Source organism: Phyllopteryx taeniolatus, chromosome 11, assembly GCF_024500385.1.
Source record: "Phyllopteryx taeniolatus isolate TA_2022b chromosome 11, UOR_Ptae_1.2, whole genome shotgun sequence".
Lineage (NCBI taxonomy): Eukaryota > Metazoa > Chordata > Actinopteri > Syngnathiformes > Syngnathidae > Phyllopteryx > Phyllopteryx taeniolatus.
The window spans coordinates 12763183-12782753 of record NC_084512.1 but is presented as its reverse complement, the minus strand read 5'-3'; the positions used below and the strand labels follow the sequence as shown (position 1 = coordinate 12782753).

At 42.8% G+C, this 19571-nt stretch overlaps 1 protein-coding gene across 3 annotated transcripts in view; it reads left to right on the top strand.

Annotated features, from left to right (window-relative positions):
• The first annotated feature begins 8636 nt into the window (after positions 1 to 8636).
• micu1 (mitochondrial calcium uptake 1) overlaps positions 8637 to 19571 on the top strand; it is a 31417-nt gene continuing 20482 nt past the window's right edge. Inside the window, exons 1-4 of one of the 3 annotated variants that reach the window (XM_061789965.1) lie at positions 8651 to 8796; positions 9385 to 9407; positions 14838 to 15002; positions 18481 to 18661. In XM_061789965.1, the coding sequence (XP_061645949.1) occupies positions 14839 to 15002; positions 18481 to 18661 (345 nt within the window). In that variant the 5' untranslated portion in view covers positions 8651 to 8796; positions 9385 to 9407; position 14838. Of the gene's footprint in view, positions 8797 to 9384; positions 9408 to 14837; positions 15003 to 18440; positions 18662 to 19571 lie in introns of those variants that run through there. The other 2 variants (XM_061789964.1, XM_061789966.1) reach the window with 2 other exon arrangements.

Below are 19571 nucleotides of genomic sequence, written 5' to 3'. Positions count from 1 at the left end.
TTCATGTCTCCCTTTCCTGCTCTGTGTCCTCTCTCTGAAAACCAATGTCTCCCAAGTCCTCTGGCTCTCTGTGTGATGCGTCTCTTCAGCTCTCTTAAAACCATCATCTGGCTCTGTCTCAATGTCTGCCTCATTGCTATTCATCTATGTGGTGCAGAAATCAGAAACATAATCATCTTTATTTGCCAAGTATGTCCAAAAAACATACAAGGAATTTGTCTCCGGTAGTTGGAGCCGCTCTAGTACAACAACAGACAGTCAATTGACATAGAACACTTTTGAGACATAAAGACATTGAGAAAAACAGTCACTGAGCAATAATGGGTTGCTAGTTATCTGGTAGTGCTGGTACATTTGTTCTTTTTTTTTTCTTTTGGACAATTGTGCAAAAAGATGCAGAGTCCTCTAGCACTTAGAGCAGTTCGAATGACTAATATTGCAATAGTCCGGTGCAATGACCATTGTGCGAAGGGCGCCGAGACTTCAAGCGAGTAGTACGATATTCTGGGACAATGTTGATTGTGCAAATGTTGCAGATAGTCCTCAGTCAGTGTGCAAATGGAGCAGATGCTACTCTGGCATAGGACACAATGTCCTTTTTTTCTCTTCATGTTGAACTATAGACAAAAAGCAATGGAGAGGACTATGCAAAATTTCAGCAACCCAGTCTATAAATAACATTTATTTTAATAGGCTACTGTTCTGGACTCGCTAGGTTTTGGGAGCAGATTGAATGTGTCCCTTTGACAAAACACTTGGCCCCAGCCAGGCCCGCTCACCAAAATTAGTCTAGCCTACACTGCAGGCTGTGTAATGTAATGTTTGTTTGTTTTGTTTGTTTATTTTTTTGTTTGTTTTTAACCTGTGGATATCCTGCATCAATTAATGCTGTGAATCTATTTGCGGAGCTACAAACTCCAGTGCGCATGAAGCTTTGATATGCTGCTGTCATTGGACCATGATAGTAAGCCATGAAGATGCTGTGTCAGCAGTGCTCGCAAAAGAAGCCAAAGTTGCAAACTGTACCCTTGCCAGTATTAGAGTTTATCTCGTGATTGAAGATGGAAGATTTATATGGCATGAATGGGATTGATTTTTTAAAATTATTTACACAGACTCATCCATCCAATTCCTGTACTCCTTGTCTTCATTATGGTCATGGGTGAGTTGGAGCCTATCCCATATGGCTGATGGTCTTCAATTAACCTAAAATGCATATTTTGGTGTGAGGGAGTACCCAGAGAAAACAGAACATGCAAACTCAGGAAGTCCTGATTCAGACTGACTGTGAGGCAATTCTTTTTTTTCTTTTTTTTTAAACCTGTCCTGTTCAGCTGCATGGCCATGGAGAATGATGGATTTGTAAGCCTTTTGTGCTGGAACAGTTTTGCTGTGCAACGGGAGTTTGAAAGACTCCCTCTTCTTATTTTTTTTTTTTTTTTATTCTGATGTTTATTGAAAATACAGCCAGACAGAAAAGTGTTTGAGGGGACAGACAGAGGGACAGAACGGACAAGGGGAATAGGAGTGTGAACCACCACGTGAGGGGGGGGTGACACCCGGTGGGACAAGATGAGAGAGGACAGAAAAGGGCAGGACAGAATGTGGGAAATGAGCAAGGCAGTGCTACTGATGTGTGGTACGGTGGGTGGTGCTTTTCAAGTGTCTAGACACCTGTAAGAACCTATGAGTTGATATCTCAATGTAACCCGTGTCATTGTTAGTTGTCCCAGTCTAAGCAATTCAAGCCTATTGTGTGTCTATGGAACTTATTTGTGAATGAATACCATATCACATGCATGTTAGTCAACTGGTATACGAGGTTCCTGAGCCGGCACATTGAGGAAGAGGTGGGTGGGGGTGGCATCCGCAAGGAGGGGGCCAAGACAGCGAGCCCTTGGAGTCAAGCCAAGAGAAATGTGACAACCCACCACCCACCCTATTACTATGGTTACCATGTCCCCGACTGGCAACCATTATCCCGATACCATGATCGTGTGTGGTGGGGTGTCGTGCATTAAAACTGAGGCAGTCGTTCTATCCAGTACCCTTGCTGCCCTGCCCAAGTTAATTTTTCAATCAATTATACTCTATAAATGTAGAGTTCATTGGACATGGATTATGCTAGATGCTAACAGGATCCTTTAGAATAATTAAAGGAAATTAGTGACAGTAGATACAATTGGTAATTGTTTTTTTTTAATGAGTTTTAACTCAATATTTGTGTACCACACTGCCTACATGTGGGGTCTTCAATCGAGACTGAAATAGAAAAGGAACTGAATGAAAGACAATGACATTTCAAAAATAATTTCAGGCGAATGAACTGCCAATATTGTACTCATGTTCCCGCTGCATGTCACACATTTCAATATTAAATTTCATTTTTAATGAGCAAGGCAAACTACATAAACGCAATGTTTGCTTTCTACTATGCACACAAAAACTCATTCACACCACATGGCAACGTGTATGTTGAAACTGGAGGCCTCTTTTCAATGTGTCCTTATAGATAGGATATCTTTCATCAGTGCACAGAGGCAGTGCATGGATCAAGTTTCATTGTCGTATTTATACTAACAACCATCTAATACCTGTCGCAGGTAAATATAGTTGTTGCGAATTTTAATTTAATTCAAAATACTGGTTATAATCCTTCAAGGGAATATTTTTGCTGAAACTACTGTAGATTTTCTTTTGCACACCACTCAGATAACCAGATCACACACATGCAGGCATACAGAGTGAAAGGGACATGCAAATAGTGCTGCATCTCTTGAGCTGGTGTGGGTGGCCTGTTGGTCCCTTACTCAAAGGCACCTCAATGTATTTAGCAAGCAGACTGGCATCTCTCTCCAAAAACTAGTTGCCTTTTTTTCTGTCCACTGCAGGACTCAACTGACGCTCTGGTTCTAAAGCCCAAATCCTTACAGATAAGCTACTGCTGCCCTAAGCGAGCACTCACAAATGGATTTTGTATGCAGCTGTCAAGACTGAAAAACCTTGATAAATTAGTTTTAAGACTTTTAAAAATAGCAACAACCAAGCTATTGACCAATGTTTAAAATGCATGTAAATGTCTTAATGTGACTATGATAGTATTTTTAAAAGTTGGTTTAACACACGGGCGGCATGGTGGGCACATCCGCCTCACAGTTCTGAGGACCGGGGTTCAAATCTGGCCTCACCTGTGTGGAGTTTACATATTCTCTCCATGCCTGCGTGGGTTTTCTCCCGGTACTCCGGTTTCCTCCCACATCTCAAAAACATGCATGGTAGGTGAACTGAAGACTCTAAATTGCCCGTAGGTGTGAAGGTGAGTGTGAATGATTGTTTGTTTATATGTACCCTGTTATTGGCAAGTTCCGGGTGTACTTCTCGCCCACAGTTAGCTGGAATGGGCTCCAGCATACCCACAACCCTAGTGAGGATAAGCAGTGTAAAAAATTACAGTGGCCTGGAAGTGCAAAACAATATAACAAATTGTGAAACACTTTTTATTTCAGGAAACAAATTAACAAGAGCCGAAACCCTTTCACATTTCAGAAAACAAATGAACAAAAGCCGAAACACTTTTACATTTCAGAAAACAAATTAACAAAAACCGAAACACTTTTACATTTCAGGAAACAAATTAACAAAAGCCGAAACACTTTTACAAAAGACAAAACAAATTTTAAAAGACGAAACACCCAGAAAGGGAACGTCCCAGTTCACAGACATTCTTAGAAATCCCACGCCCTTTCTCAGCAAGACCCGCCCGCTACAACATGATTGGCTCCTGCATCGCGGGAAGGGTAGGAAGGGCTTCGTCTTTTGTAATTTGTTTCGGCTTTTGTTCATTTGTTTCTTGAAATGTAAACGTGTTTGGGTGGTTGTTAATTTGTTTTCTGAAATCTGAAAGTGTTTCGGCTTTTGTACATTTGTTTCCTGAAATAAAAAGTGTTTCACAATTTGTTATATTGTTTTGCACTTCCAGGCCACTGTAATTTTTCACACTGCTTATCCTCACTAGGGTCGCGGGTTGTGGGAGGAAACCTGAGTGCCCGGAGAAAACCCACGCAGGCACGGGGAGAACATACAAACGCCACACAGGCGGGGCCAGGGATTGAACCCCACTCCTCAGAATTGTGAGGCAGATGCTCTAACCAGTCGTCCACCGTGCTGCCTTTTGTTAATTTGTTTCCTGAAATGTAAACGTGTTTCCGTTTTTGTTAATTGCTGAAATGTGAAAGTGTTTTGGCTTTTGTTATATTGTTTTGCACTTCCAGGCCACCGTAGAAAATGTATGGATTTAAGACATACAAACTATTTGATTTGAGACTTTTATCACATTCATATCCAATAATTTTGATAAGATATTTTTTTAATCAAAGGTTGGCATACTCCATGACCATTCAGTGATTTTGTTTTTTTGCCTTTTTAGTGCCACCACAACCACAAATTAACCATAAAAGCCCAGGCAGATTCCATCCATCCATCCATCCATCCATGTTCTATGCCACTTGTCCTCTTAAAGTCATGTGTCGTGAGCTGGAGCCAATCACAGCTGTCTTTGAACAAGAGGTGGGGTAGTCCCTGGACTGGTCGCCAGCCAAACGCAAGGCACATGACAAACTACTCTTCACACTCACATTCACATTGACATTTCCACCTCTGGACAATTTAGAGTCTTTATTTAACCTGACATGCATGTTTTTGGAATGTGGAAGGAAGCTGTAATACCTGGAGAAACACCACAGGAAGAACATACTAGCCCCACACAGGAAGGCCAGAGTTGAGATTCGAACCACAAACCTCAGAACAGTGAGGAAGGTGTGGTTAACACTGGACGACCGTGCTCCCAGGCAGATATCTTTTTATGCAAAAATTGCTTTGTTCCTGCACACACAAGCTGTAAAGTGCTGTAAAGTTTTCCCTTTTACCATTGGGATTAACAGTTATAAATTAGTAACAAGCCACTCTTCCTTGTTCAACCCCCACCATTAAAAAAGTATCATTTGCACTTAGCGCAGGCGGACATATTCTGGCCAAACATCAAATTGCACCCAGAGGATGTAAACTGGGACTTCAGAGAGAAGAATGAAAAAATGGAGAGAACGAACGATGTCGGTAACCCAATTAATATTTGCACGTAAATGTAGTTAATTGTGTTGGGGGCTCCTAATTGTTTTTTTTTTTTTTTTTTTTTTTTTAATTGTTTAACCAGGAAAGCCTCATTGAGATTAAAAATATCCTTTAAAAGAGTGTCCTGGTCCAGGACAAGAATTAGTTATGGAACACAAACAACATACAAACAAACATAAACAATCCAAAATAAATGAAAAGGGACATCAACCTAATACTGTATTTATCTTCTTCTACTTGTGTGTTTGATATCATAGTTCACCTTTGCACACCCATTGTAGCAGTGATCAGCATGATGCAGAGCTCATGTACAGATTTTTTTCTAATATCTAATATCTAACTGTCTATTTTGCATGATGAAAGTATTTGCAATTGTCTAAACTGTGGTTAAACTATGATAAGATATTGGGCGTATGTGCAATGTCTAATCACAAAGAAGCAGTTTGTCAATTAGATGGATGGCTGTACATACCTCAGCAATGGGGTCATTATTGCATCAAATGTCAATATTGTGAGGTTCTTGTGTTTGATTGTCAACATTATTATCACAGCACTTGAGAAAATGCAGTCATATCAAATAAATGTATTAGAAAAACAAGAACATTTGACCTACCATCCATTTTTAATTGTAGTAGTTGTATTGATTAAAGGGACAATTTGATACAGAAGCTCAAGCTTTGGTACATTTCGGCAGGGCACTGTTACATTTAAAAATGCATTGAATCTTGTTATCCATACAATCACGAACCTGCAGCTGAGAGGAGTCTGGATCCATTTTCACTGATGTAATCTATGTCTTATCGATAAACTTCAATAAACCACATAAAGGCAGTAGGACAAAATGTGATGATCTGATTCTATACAATAAAGGCAGACTTCTTGCTCCTCACATTTCTCTTTCGAAAGAAAAGCTGAGTGCTCGCTGTGATGGATGAAATGAAAAAGAACCCTCCTGTTATGTTGTGGGTCAAACTGACCCATTTTAAAGTTTATATTAAATCTAGAAATAATATTATTCTACTAGTGTCATTTTTGTTCTTTTATTACATCCATATTCAATAGAGCTTGTCCTCATTTGAGTAACAGGTGAGCTGGAGCCTAGCCCAGCTGACTTTGGGCGAGAAGCAGAGTACACCCTGGACTGGTCGCTAGTCAAGAGGAAGCTGAAGTGGCCAGAGAAAAGCCAAACAAGCATGAGCACAGTTGGCTAAAGGAAGTGGAAACAGGATTTTCCAATATTCTCAAAATAAATACCTTCACTAAATATTGACTGAAAAGTGATTCATGGAATTGCTATGTGTTCATTTTTGTTTCTTTGCTATTTAATTATTTATTTATGTATGTATTTTGATGAATAAACATCAGCAACAACAGCAGTGGGACCCATGAACATAGTTGTGGATATCCAAAGTAACAAACAGGAGGGCTAAGCAACATGTTGTGGACATTGCAGTAGAATATACAAAATCTTCAGGCACACCGAGAACAAAGAATGTGTCCAACGTGCCTGCCACCTCCCGTATTTGAAAAAAAAATAATAATAAATGAGTTCGCTGGTCTGACTACAAGCACTGGCTGGATTGGTTTCCAGCAATGCGTCATCAAAGAGGCATATAATTATGTGGCATACAATCCTCCTGGTCATCAATCTCAGTAGTACTGTGCTGTACTGTCAACTCTGTTCTATCCAGAACATTGACATGTGGTCATATTCCACAGAAATATACTCTACACACTCAATGGAATCCCTGCACCCTGGAGTCAACTGTGAAAAAAGCGCAAAAGCGCTCTGGAATTTTACTCACGTTATGCATTCAGTTCAGCAAGTACGCACTTGCACAATAGGCGCCCACTGCAATGATACATTTTTATGCTAAACCTTTTACTGGCAACAGAATATCTTTTTCAACTTCACTCCACCTTTAATAGGTCCCCTAATGTAATCCAATTGGTATGTGTAAAATGCTACGGCATTAGGAAATACAGTTGTGGTCATAAGTTTATATACCCGAGCACAATGTCTACCATTCATTAAAGAAAACATGAGTAATTGGCAAAGCACTAATTTTATTTTTAATGGGATTCAAATTAAACTATAAGGCATTTTAGAATAGCGCACGCAATATTCAAAACATAGCAATAAAAAAAATAATGAGATTGTTCCCGTTCATTCATCGTATACTGTATATCATATATCCCCCCCCCAAAAATGCCAAAATTATTTTTTTAAGACAAACTAGTGGGGTGCTTTCAAAGGAAACTTCAGGAGTTGAGGGTGTCACAAAAGTGCTGTTAATGAGCTTCACAAGTGTAATTTATTTAAAAAGCACAAATACTGTAATTCAAGTGAATTCTGCCTTTATATTTCAGAGTTTGATTTCTAAAATTACACCAGTATAGCTCGTTTGAAATAAGTATAGCCTACCTGTAATTCATGTGAATTCTGCCTTTTTATTTAAGTATTTTGTCTGTTTTATTTTATTATTTAATTCAAGAAGTCTACCTTTTTTCAACTACAAAAAAAGATGTCTGCCTTTTTATTTCACATTTGATGTTTGTTCATGTTTCATATATATATATATATATATATATATATATATATATATATATATATATATATATATATATATATATATAATCAACTGTTTTCAACAGTGCATAAAGGCTTTTGTATTACTGGGTCTATTTTTTTGTGAAATAAATTTGAGCTGTGAAAGAATTTCAAAAATTTGGGTTGCGACTTAATGACTAAGTTACATTTTGGGTCCTGAGGCAAAACCAGTTGGGAACCACAGAGTAGCTGAAAGTTTGAATATTAAACTTGCATCAACAGGGGTTTATTTCCCCTGACATTGTTTAGGCTTGAATTTGATAACATTGTGCAATTGTAAGTGATGCTCAGAGTAACCAAACTGGCCTTTTTTTCCCCATAGGGTCCCTTGATAAATGAAAAGACAGGGCGACAAGATATATAACTTCTTTTTAAAGAGAAGCAAGTCCGGCAACAGTAAGGTGGACAGAGAGAGTGTGCGTGAATAGCTCATGTGTGTGCGTGAGTAACTGTGTGAGTGAGTGAGTGGATAACTGCGTGAGTGGGTTACTCTGTGATTATTGCAGTTGCGTAGTAAACATGAATAAACTTTATTTTATGGGCACAAACCTCATCTTTTGTGTGCTTAGTATGTACATTGCAACGTTTAGAGACTCGGATTGCAATTCATGGGTCGAGAAACAAATTCATTGTCATAGACTGTGGACCCCTGAAATAGCCTTGGCCACCCTTGGATAAAGGTCTAGCTCCGCCACTGCCTACCATGTTTGTGGGATGTGGGAGGAAACCGGAGTGCCCTGAGAAAACCCACGCAGGCACGGGCCGGGATTTGCACCCCGTTCCCCAGAAGTGTGAGGCGGATGTGCTAACCAATCGCTCACCATGCAGGCCTACTTTTGCTTACGTTTACTTACGTTTGTGCATGCCCATCCCTTTATTGACTCAAGGCTTGGGTGAAGCCCCGCCCTCTATCCGACGGCTCTCTGGGAACACGGAAGTGCGCTCACTGCGCTGCACTGCATCTGTTTTCTCTGCAGACAGTCCGATTTAAAGACGCACTCTGAAACGGCGAGGACATTGTTTATTCCTGCCCGGGGCGTGTTTGTGTTGTCATTCACGTAAGTACCCTCGTATCTTCCTCGCTGAAGGTGTTCTCTAACCGAGGAGTGATATGGCACCTCCGATTTATTAACGCTCACCTTACGTTATCCAGCTAGCGTTAGCTAGCCGAGCTGTACAATATTATGCGCCACTTGAGCCACAGCGCTCACGCTCAGATGAAGCGTCGCAATGGTTACTGGTAAAATGCTTTAATCGTTAGCAGGTAGTAGTGATCAGATTCATTTAAACCAACTGGTTTGCATTTTAATCATGACAAGTTTGTTTTTTGTGTGTACGATGCTTACAAGTTGAAGTTAAACCACGACAGCCAGTAAAACAGAGCACACTTCCATTCTTTTGGATTGACAATTGTCTGAGTATTGGCATTCCTACTTGTCTTCAGATAAGTATTTAAAAAGAACTGGTCATTGTTTAAAATATTGACTGTGAGATGCTGCTGTTCTTGGTTTTAAATACCCACAGACTGTTTGTTTTACTGGGGACTTGGGGTACAATATAGAAAGTGCACGTCAATCCCATTTGCTCATGAAGCGTTGCATTTTTTTGTCTCTCTCTCTCTCTCTCTCGCTCTCTCTCAATGCCAGCTTTCTTGCAAATGTATATACAGGTATGTGGCACAAAATTAGAATATCGAGGGAAAGTCCATTTATTTCAATAATTTGTTCCAAAAAGTGAAACTTGTATATTAGTTCACTGCACACAAAGTGACACATTTCAAGCCTCTGTTTGAATTTTGATGATTATGGCAGAAAGATGAAAATATAAACAAATCCAGTATTTCACAAAATAAGAATATCATGACAAAGTTCAACATTGTAGGCTCCCTGTGTCCCTATTTTGTCAGCTAATTAACGCAAAACACCTGGAGAGATTTTCCTCAGGCTTTAAGTGGTCTCAGTCTACCTTAATAGGCTTCAGAATCATGGGGAAAACTGCTGACTTGTGGGTTGTGCAGAAAATCATTGATACCTTCCATAAGGAGAAAAGGTCTCAAAAAGAAATAGCAAAAGAAGCTGGATGCTCACAGAGCGCTGTATCAAAGTACATTAAAAGAGTTTTAAGAGGAAAGGGGAAAATGTGGCTGGAAAAGGTGCACAAGTGACAGGGATGACCACAACCTTGAGAGGATTGTCAAGCAATGGCGATTAAGAAATCTGGTCGAGCTTCATAAGGAGTTGACTGAGAATGGTGTCAGTGCATCAAGAACCACCACATAAAGATGTCTGCATCACATTGGCTACAGCTGTAGAATTCCATGTGTTAAGCCACTCCTGAACCAAAAACAGCATCTGAGCTGGGCTAAGGAGAAAAAGTACTGGTCTGTGTCCCAGAGGTCACAAGTCCTCTTTTCAGATGAAAGTAAATTTAGAATTTTACTTGGAAATGAAGGTCCAAGCGTCTGGAGGAAAACTGTCGAAGCACAAAAGTGAAAGGGTGTGAATACTTATGTACCTATTATGTTTACGTTTTCAATAGATTTGTACAACTCTCTGAAAATATGTTTTTACTTTGTCATTATGGGATATCCCCTCCTGGAAGCCGTCACCTTATCATGGTGGAGGGGTTTGTGTGTCCCAATGATCCTAGGAGCTAAGTTGTCTGGGGCTGCACGCCTCTGGTAGGGTCACACATGGCAAACAGGTCGTAGGTGAGGGACTAGGGATCTAGGGACGGGCACAGCCCGAAAGGCTAACATGGGTCCCCCTTACCATGGTCTCACCATCTGTGGGAGGGGCCATAGGGGTCGGGTGCAGTGCGAGCTGGGCGGTAGCCGAAGGCAGGGACCTTGGCAATCCGATCCCCGGCTACAGAAGCTGGCTCTAGGGATGTGGAATGTCACCTCTCTGGCAGGGAAGGAGCCTGAGCCTGTGTGTGAGGTCGAGAAGTTCCGACTAGATATAGTCGGACTCTCCTCCACACACAGCTTGGGCTCTAGTACCAGTCTTCTCGAGATGGGTTGGACTCTATTCCACTCTGGAGTTGCCCACGGTGAGAGGCGCCGACCAGGTGTGGGTATACTTACTGCCCCACCGGCTCGGCGCCTGTATGTTGGGGTTCACCCCGGTGGACGAGAGGGTAGCCTCCTTCCGCCTTTGGGTGGGGGGGATGGGTCCTGACTGTTGTTTGTGCCTATGCACCAAACAGCAGTTCAGAGTACCCACCCTTCTTGGAGTCTTTGAAGGGGGGTGCTGGAGAGCGCTCCCGCTGGGGACTCCATCGTTCTGCTGGGGGACTTCAATGCTCACGTGGGGAATGACAGTAAGACCTGGAAGGGCGTGATTGGGAGGAACGGCCCCCCAGGTCAGAACCCGAGCGGTGTTCTGTTATTGGACTTCTGTGCTCATCATGGATAGTCCATAACGAACACCATGTTAAAGCATAAGCGTGTCCATACGTGCACTTGGCACCAGGATACCCTAGGTCGCAGTCCAATGATCGACTTTGTGGTCGTGTCATCGGACTTGTGGCCGCATGTCTGGGACACTTGGGTGAAAAGAGGGGCGGCGCTGTCAACTGATCACCACCTGGTGGTTAGTTGGCTCCGATGGTGGGGGAAGATGCCGGTCTGACGTGGCAGGCCCAAACGTATTGTGAGGGTCTGCTGGGTCTGGCAGAATCCCCTGTCAGAAGGAGTTTCAACTCCCACCTCCGACAGAACTTTGCTCATGTTCCGGGGGAGGCGGGGGACCATGTTCCGCGCCTCCATTGCTGAGGCGGCCGACTGGAGCTGTGGCCGTAAGGTGGTCGGTGCCTGTCGTGGCGGCAAACACCGCACCCGTTGTTGGACGCCAACGGTGAGGGATGCCGGCAAGCTGAAGAAGGAGTCCTATCGGGCCTTTTTGGCCTGTGGGACTCCTGAAGCAGCTGATGGGTACCGGTTGGCCAAGCGGAATGCAGCTTTGGTGGTCGCTGAAGCAAAAACTCTGGTATTGGAGGAGTTCGGTGAGGTCATGGAGGCTTCCAGACGGCTTCCGGACGGCTTAGAGGAAATTCTGGTCCACCATCCTGCGTCTCAGGAGGGGGAAGCAGTCCACCATCAACACTGTGTATAGTGGGGATGGGGCGCTGCTAACCTCGACTTGGGACGTTGTGATCCGGTGGGGAGAATACTTCGAAGACCTCCTCCATTCCACCAACACGCCTTCCCATGAGGAAGCAGAGTCTGCGTTCTCTGAGGCGGGCTCTCCTATCTCTGGAGTTGAGGTCACTGAGGTGGTTAAAAAGCTCCTCGGTGGCAAGGCCCCGGAGGTGGATGAGATTTACCCAGAGTTCCTCAAGGCTCTGGATGTTGTGGGGCTGTCCTGGTTGACACGCCTCTGCAACATCGTATGGACATCGGGGACAGTGCCTCTGGATTTGCAGACTGGGGTGATGGAGGGTGTGTTCCAACTACAGGGGGATCACACTCCTCACCCTCCCTGGCAAGGTCTATTCAGAGGTGCTGGAGAGGAGGGTCCGTCAGGAAGTCGAATCTCAGATTCAGGAGGAGCATTGTGGTTTTCGTTCTGGCCGTGGAACAGTGGACCAGCTCCACACCCTCGGCAGGGTCCTCGAGGGTGCATGGGAGTTCGCCCAACCAGTCTACATGTGTTTTGTGGACTTGGAAAAGGCGTTCGACTGTGTCCCTCAGGGAGTCCTGTGGGGGGTGCTTCAGGAGTATGGGTTACCAAACCCCCTGATACGGGCGGTTCGGTCCCTGTACGACCGGAGTCAGAGTATGGTCCGCATATCCGGCGGTAAATTGGACTCGTTTCCGGTGAGGGTTGGACTCCGCCAAGGCTGCCCTTTGTCACCGATTCTGTTCATAACTTTTATGGACAGAATTTCAAGGCGCAGCCGAGGCCCGGTTTGGTGGCCTCAATATTGCATCTCTGCTTTTTGCAGATGGTGTGGTTCTGTTGGCGTCATCAAGCCGTGATCTCCAACTCTCACTGGAGCAGTTCGCAGCCGAGTGTGAAACGGCTGGGATGAGAATAAGCACCTCCAAATCTGAGGCCATGGTCCTCAGTCGGAAAAGGGTGGCATGCCCTCTCCAGGTCGGGGATGAGATCCTGCCCCAAGTCGAGGAGTTCAAGTATCTTGGGGTCTTGTTCACGAGCGAGGGAAGACTGGAACGGGAGACCGACAGGCGGATCGGTGCAGCATCTGCTGTGATGCGGACTTTGTATCGGTCCGTTGTGGTAGAGAAGGAGCTAAGCCGAAAGTCGAAGCTCTCAATTTACCGTTCAATTTATGCTCCTACCCTCACCTATGGTCACGAGCTGTGGGTCGAACAAGATCCCGGATATAAGCGGCTGAAATGAGTTTCCTCCGCAGGGTGTCCGGGCTCTCCCTTAGAGAGAGGGTGAGAAGCTCAGTCAGGGAGGATCTCAGATTAGAGCCGCTGCTCCTCCACGTCGAGAGGAGCCAGAGGAGGTGGCTGGGGCATCTGATTCGGATGCCTCCCGGACGCCTCCCTGATGAGGTGTTCCGGGCACGTCCCACCGGGAGGAGACCCCGGGGACGACCCAGGACACGCTGGGGAGACTACGTCTTTCGGCTGGCCTCGGAACGCCTCGGGATCCACCCGGAAGAGCCGGATGAAGTGGCTGGGGAGAGGGAAGTCTGGGCAACCCTGCAAAAGCTACTGCCCCTGCGACCCGACCTCTGATAAGCGGTAGAAAATGGATGGTTCCCATGTTTTTTTTTCCAAATCCAGACAAATTGGCACGTGACCATATAGAATATGTTCAAACCAGGAGTTTCCGCTACATTGTGTTAAAACTGTCATCAGAACACCAAATGGAAAATTGATCCTTAATCCTTTGGATCAATCCTAAATTAATCCTTTGGAATATTATCAGAATCGATCACAAACTGCATTGACGTTGGTCACATCCCATCAAAAGAAATTTTCGTCTGTATAATTGATCTATGTGTCTGTATGGTGGGGAAATGCATGTCATTTTGAACATTAGGCATTTACTGTGATACCATAAAATGGTAGAGAATATTTTTGGAAAACCAAAACGACTGTATTTAGCAATGTGAGAAGACAAGCCCTAAAACTTGTTCGTGCTCGACTGGGCCTACCCTAAACAAGGTGTGACTGGCTGCTAACTTGACTTGAGCACTATTTTTGTCTTGGCTGTAAAAAAAAAAAAAAAAACATCCTCGCAAGGCATTTCAGATTTTATGTGACTTTACAAAATGAATTACTTTCCAGTTCAGCAGACGGATTTTAAAGTCAAAATGGACAGTCGTCAATTGGCTGTACAGTCAAAAGATCAATTCAAGGAAAGTAGATTAGTTTTTTTGCCTCTCGAACTCTAGTTCATTACTTCATGCCTGATCTGTGTGCCCATGATATGCATATTTCTGTGCAGGAATGAAAACAAATGTTCTAAAACTGCAACTATTAATCACTCTAGCAATAAGAAATCCTTTTAGGTCAGCAAGTTTTATTTAGGTGCTCTGGCTGTAAAGTACAGCTAGCATCAGTTCCATCCATATTTTATTATACTTTACTAATACTTTTCAGTTTGACAGTCATTGCCAACAGGATATTGACATTTGGCATCATGCTTCATTTGGGTGCTTTCCTGTGCTTAATACTTGCAAATGTCTACACAAGGGAGCTTCACATGGTTAATTGGCAATCATCTTCTGACAGTGATTAATTCTCTGGCAGCCCATTTCAAAAATTAGCTGTCAAAGGTACCATTATTTCGAGGTCAACCCCAACCACACCCAACCACTTTTTTTAAAATTTATTTAACTAAAATGATCCTCTTGAGGTTAGTGTTAATTTTTTAAAACCATTTCTTTGTTTTTCGGCAAAGTCATGATGCCTGTCCCAGAAGAGCAGTGGGCAGCTATAGTTTATCTCTATGGTTTATTATTTGCAGTAGTAGTTGTAGTACAGTAGTCTGTCACGAAAGCAGATGACTGCTGTCATCAGTGAATTTTTAGGGTTCTCTATCCTAACAAAGCAAGAGGTAAATGTAATTTTGCTTCAATACAAGTGTCTTTACTTTCACATTCTTCTTCTACACAGAATGTTCCGCTTGCGTGCACTGTCCGCTGTTTGGGTTGGCGTGGCACACTTGTCCCGGCGCTATCACATTGGGTCAGTGCGAGGGTCTAGTCGAAGGAAGCTGATGTTGGCAGCTCTGGTCGGTGTAACTGGTGTCTCTGCTAGTGCTGGACTGCTCTGGAAAAGGTAGGACTGAGTTCATCCCAAATTATGTTACTGAATGGGGGGGGGGGGGAATCTTGCACTAAATAAAAAATTTTTGGCAAATAAATAACTTCCCATTATCATTAGGCATGATAAGAGAGAGCCTTGATTGAGGGACAGAGATGCTGTACTTTACTCTCTTTTTTGAAGTGTGCCAGTGCGCTTTTGCGTACTAAGCATTTTGCATTCTTTTTTTTTTTTTCTTTTTTCCGGAGCACAGCGGTAGATGGTGCTCGAGTAGTGTTGTCGTTCACGAACAACTCGTTAAAACGAACGAACACAACTTTTGAGGGAATGGAAGCAATCATGAGCTGATTCGTTCATTTTCTCAGTTTATTTGAGCTTAGCTACAAGCCTGTGGCGCACGAGAAACTGCCCTGCAAACATTGCCACTCGCGGGGCGGCAACAGTGGGTGAGTATGCAGGGCACCTCAAGGGCGTCTTAGGTCTTGCTGCACAGCAGCTATGACGCTCCGTCAAAATATCTTTACGTGAAAAAGGACCGTGGTGATGCAAAATATTACAGCGTTGCCCTATATGCGCCGAATCAGCTGATTGCGAGGGCCCATGCTGAAAGTATGTATGTACAGTATCCTCCTGGCTGGCTGGCTGTTGGCCAGTGGCGGTGCTAGCTTGAATGGCGCCCTATGCCAGACCACCCAGACCTCAACGCTCATCAGCTTCCTCATCATCCTCATTACCTATGGCAGTGAGTGTTGGCACAACCACAGTCATCCCCCTTTGGCACTAATTAGAAATTAATAACATGAAAATATAAGTACAGGTATACAGTACAGTATGCAAGGTATGAAATAATTATACACTGTCTAAATGAATGTCCATCGCTACAGGTATGTTGTTTACCAACTGTGAACTGGCTCAGACTAAGACTAATAAAACATAAAGCACATTCAAAAAGACTTAAAAGTAAAAAAAAAAAAGAGAGAAAGAAAGAAGTCATCAAACGAACAGAAACAAATGTAATTTTTTTATTTGTACAGAAAATAGGTACCGAATACGACGCCTGTCCCCAAATGGACAAGTTCAACCAGTGAGGTCGGTGGGTCGTGAAAAAATAAGCGCATCAAGCAACAACCTCTTGTGCTCATTTGAGAACCGGACCAAAATTTGTATGTGCACCTCTGCCCACACAGTATATTAACTTGAGAGATGGGCGATGAGATTTCAATTTGAATACTTGTACTTTGTATATATAAAATATTTTGGCACAGCACAAGTTTACTTTTTGAGCAAATCCACTTAAAATGGTCAAGTAAAAAAAAAAAAAAAAAAAGACTCCATGAAATTACTTGACTATGTGAGCAACACATTAAAAATAGCAGGGTTTGTGCTGTACGTTCGCGTCAATGGCTAACTGAAACAGGATGTGGCAAAGTGAATATTGTCCATGTTCGCCATGTTGGCAAATCAAAATTGCCTGCGTCAAAACTCAAAAGCCCTTTCTGATAAAAGTTAAAGTGAGAGCGCTCATTCTGCTGTGTGTGAAGTTGTGAACGATGTTAATGGTTTCCCCCCACTTTGTAAAATACTTCAATCCACCGTCCAGTCGCTGCTGGCTAAGCAGGCAGGCTCACTGGCTTTACGGCTGCGGGGAGCGGCGCATCGGCGAAGACTAGACCAGATGTTACTTGACGCCAAATTGAAGCATGCATGTTTATTACCGCGATTTACATTTTAAGTGTCGATGGCCAATGTGTTCCTGCAATTCACATTAGTTCTCGCAGCTAGCTTGCTGCATTCGTCATCAATGCACGAGCCGCTAATCCCACTTTGCTTGTCATGCCGAGCGGTGGTGGCACTGGCTCGAAGCAGGGCCGTACATAGCTAGTCATTTGGGGGCCCAAGACAAACACACTCATCACGGCCTCACACTCGCCCTCCCTTAGGAAATGTAGACCACGTTGTCGTGCTTTTGAAATGTTACAAATATCTGAGAGCTAAAGTTGCCCAACTAACATTTACCACCAAAGATTTTGATTGTTTATCTTCAATTAAAGTTTGAATTGAGAAAATTCTATATAAAGTTCTTAAGTTCCTTGGTGAGGATTATCAAATGACAAATGAATCAGTTTAACACTTAACATATATTTTACCATTTCAACTGCTTTTTTACTCACATCTTGGTGATGAAAAGAGTCACTTGTCATTCTCTATACTCTGCTGACACAGCGGTGCTACTGCTATTGGCAAGAGCATCAGTATATAGTATTACATTTACAACAAGGGATGAAGTTAAATCAATGTCAATATTCTGCGATTGAAGGTTTTTCTTTTAAAAATTTAATAGTAAAATAGATTTGTTCTCCAATTAATTTAAGTCTGTCCTTCAGGAAAGAGTTGTTTCTTTGTTGGTTATATCCAATATTGTGTTGGTCATTCTATAGAATAATTTATTTCTTATTTAGTGAATAATACTGAAGATCACAAACCTCCTCCTGAAAAAATGCATGATAAATCGCACTATTTGTTTAAAAGAAACACATACAAAATGTCCCAAAATATTCAGCCCTACTTTTGATTAACGACTAGGTAGTTTTAATTGTGCCCACATCGTTAAAGCTTATCGGCTTCCAAGTGACGATGAGTGGCTAAAGGTTTAGCCACATAAACACGTGATATTGTGGCTAACTACACACAAGTGTGGCTCGGAGATTTTTACACTGTTTAGCCACATTGACTAAGAGGTTTCATGACTCAGTGCTAACCCTGAAATAGTGTACCCTACATGCTAAGCTTGTATTCATAGATGAATAGCACGACACCACAGTAGCTGTGTGTTTCCATGTTCTCTCCCCCTATTGTATTCTGTCATTTAAATGACTCAAATGAGTCATGACACAGCCAGAGTTGTGAAAAATTAAATGGCGATTCACTAGCCGGGTTCACGATACATGTGGCATCTTGTGCTTCCGATTACTACCATGTAGAATGTGTCACATTATTTTGATTGCTCTCCATTGCTAAGGAGGCTGGTGTTTAAGACAAAGCGGTGAATAGGGTGTTCAACTGCTGACACAAGATCTCAGTGGCGATACAATAACTGTGCTGCAAGAATCAGAATGATGGATGATGCCATGGGGTGTTTGAGACTTTCCAGGCTCTCACCCCAGCCATTGTTCTGTTTGTATATCATTAAACCAAATTATTATGCATCCCACAACAGACAGTCTCAGGTGATCATTATTATTCCAATTTGTCAATCGTGAAAGAAAAATGGTGGTCTGGGAGTTGGTTGTGTTAGAGTTTAGCATTTCAAAGACTCAATATAGCTTGTTTCTTTTAACTTTAACACCAATGTATTCTGATCTTCATAATCCATCATATAATACCTGACAATACAACTATGTTTGCAACATACAGATACATATTTAACCACCAGATGACACTGATTTCCAACAGGTTTTCATCTGCTTCCAACCTTTCTGTTGTTGAAAACCAGAGCGTATGCTGATGCAGGGCCATCAGTCCGACATTCCCAGCCACAAGACGAAGATTTTGTGAGGGCTTCAGACTCCGAGTCAGAGAAATCAGTGGAAGCTAGCAGTAGTGATGACGAGGCCAAGAATGAAAATGGAGAAGGGAAAAAAAAGAAGCAACGCTCCGGATTCCGTGACCGCAAGGTAATCAAGAACCACACAGTTCTACCAATCAGCCACTCTCTTGTTTGATTCATTTAAAAATGGTTCATCAAAAGCCTCTGCAGCAATCAATATTCAATATGCTCTATTAGGGTGTTTTGACAGAATATTTTACAGAGGTAAACAGTTTGCCTTTGGGTTGCCATCAACAACGGGGCTGTTAATTAGTGAGCGCGTGACAACAGACGAAGAAGTGGTCTTCTCTTTACTGCTTGTTGATTGTTGGAAAATCAGAGAATGAAATGGGGATTTATGGCTAAAATTATGAAATGATAAAAAAAAGTATTTGATTCTGCTGAAATATCCAGGACCACCTTTTTGCGAATAACTCCACCATTTTATTAAGCAGCGGATTGCCCAAAAAGATGTTGCGACTTTAGGCTTGTCCCAGCAGGGGTCGCCACAGCAACATACAGCAAATAGCTTTTACAGCTTGCTCATGTTTTCAAATAAAACATTGAACTCGTTATCAAAGATCAGTTTGGTGGATATAATATATATATATTGGAATTTCACAGCATTTTTATGTACAGCGGACCCCCGCTCTGTGTGGAAGATAGGGACCGTGAAAAACTCAACAAATAATTGATGATCATCCATCCAGCCGTCCATTTTCTACGCTGCTTATCCTCACTAGGGTTGCGGGTATGCTGGAGCCTATCCCAGCTAACTACAGGCAGGAGGCGGAGTACACCCTGAACTGGTTGTCAGCCAATCACAGGGCACATATAAACAAACAACTGTTCGCACTCACATTCACACCTACAGGCAATTTAGAGTTAACCTACCATGCATGTTTTTGGGACACGGGAGGAAACCGGAGTACCCGGAGAAAACCCACGCAGGCACGGAGAGAAGATGCAAACTCCACATAGGCGAGGCCGGATTTGAA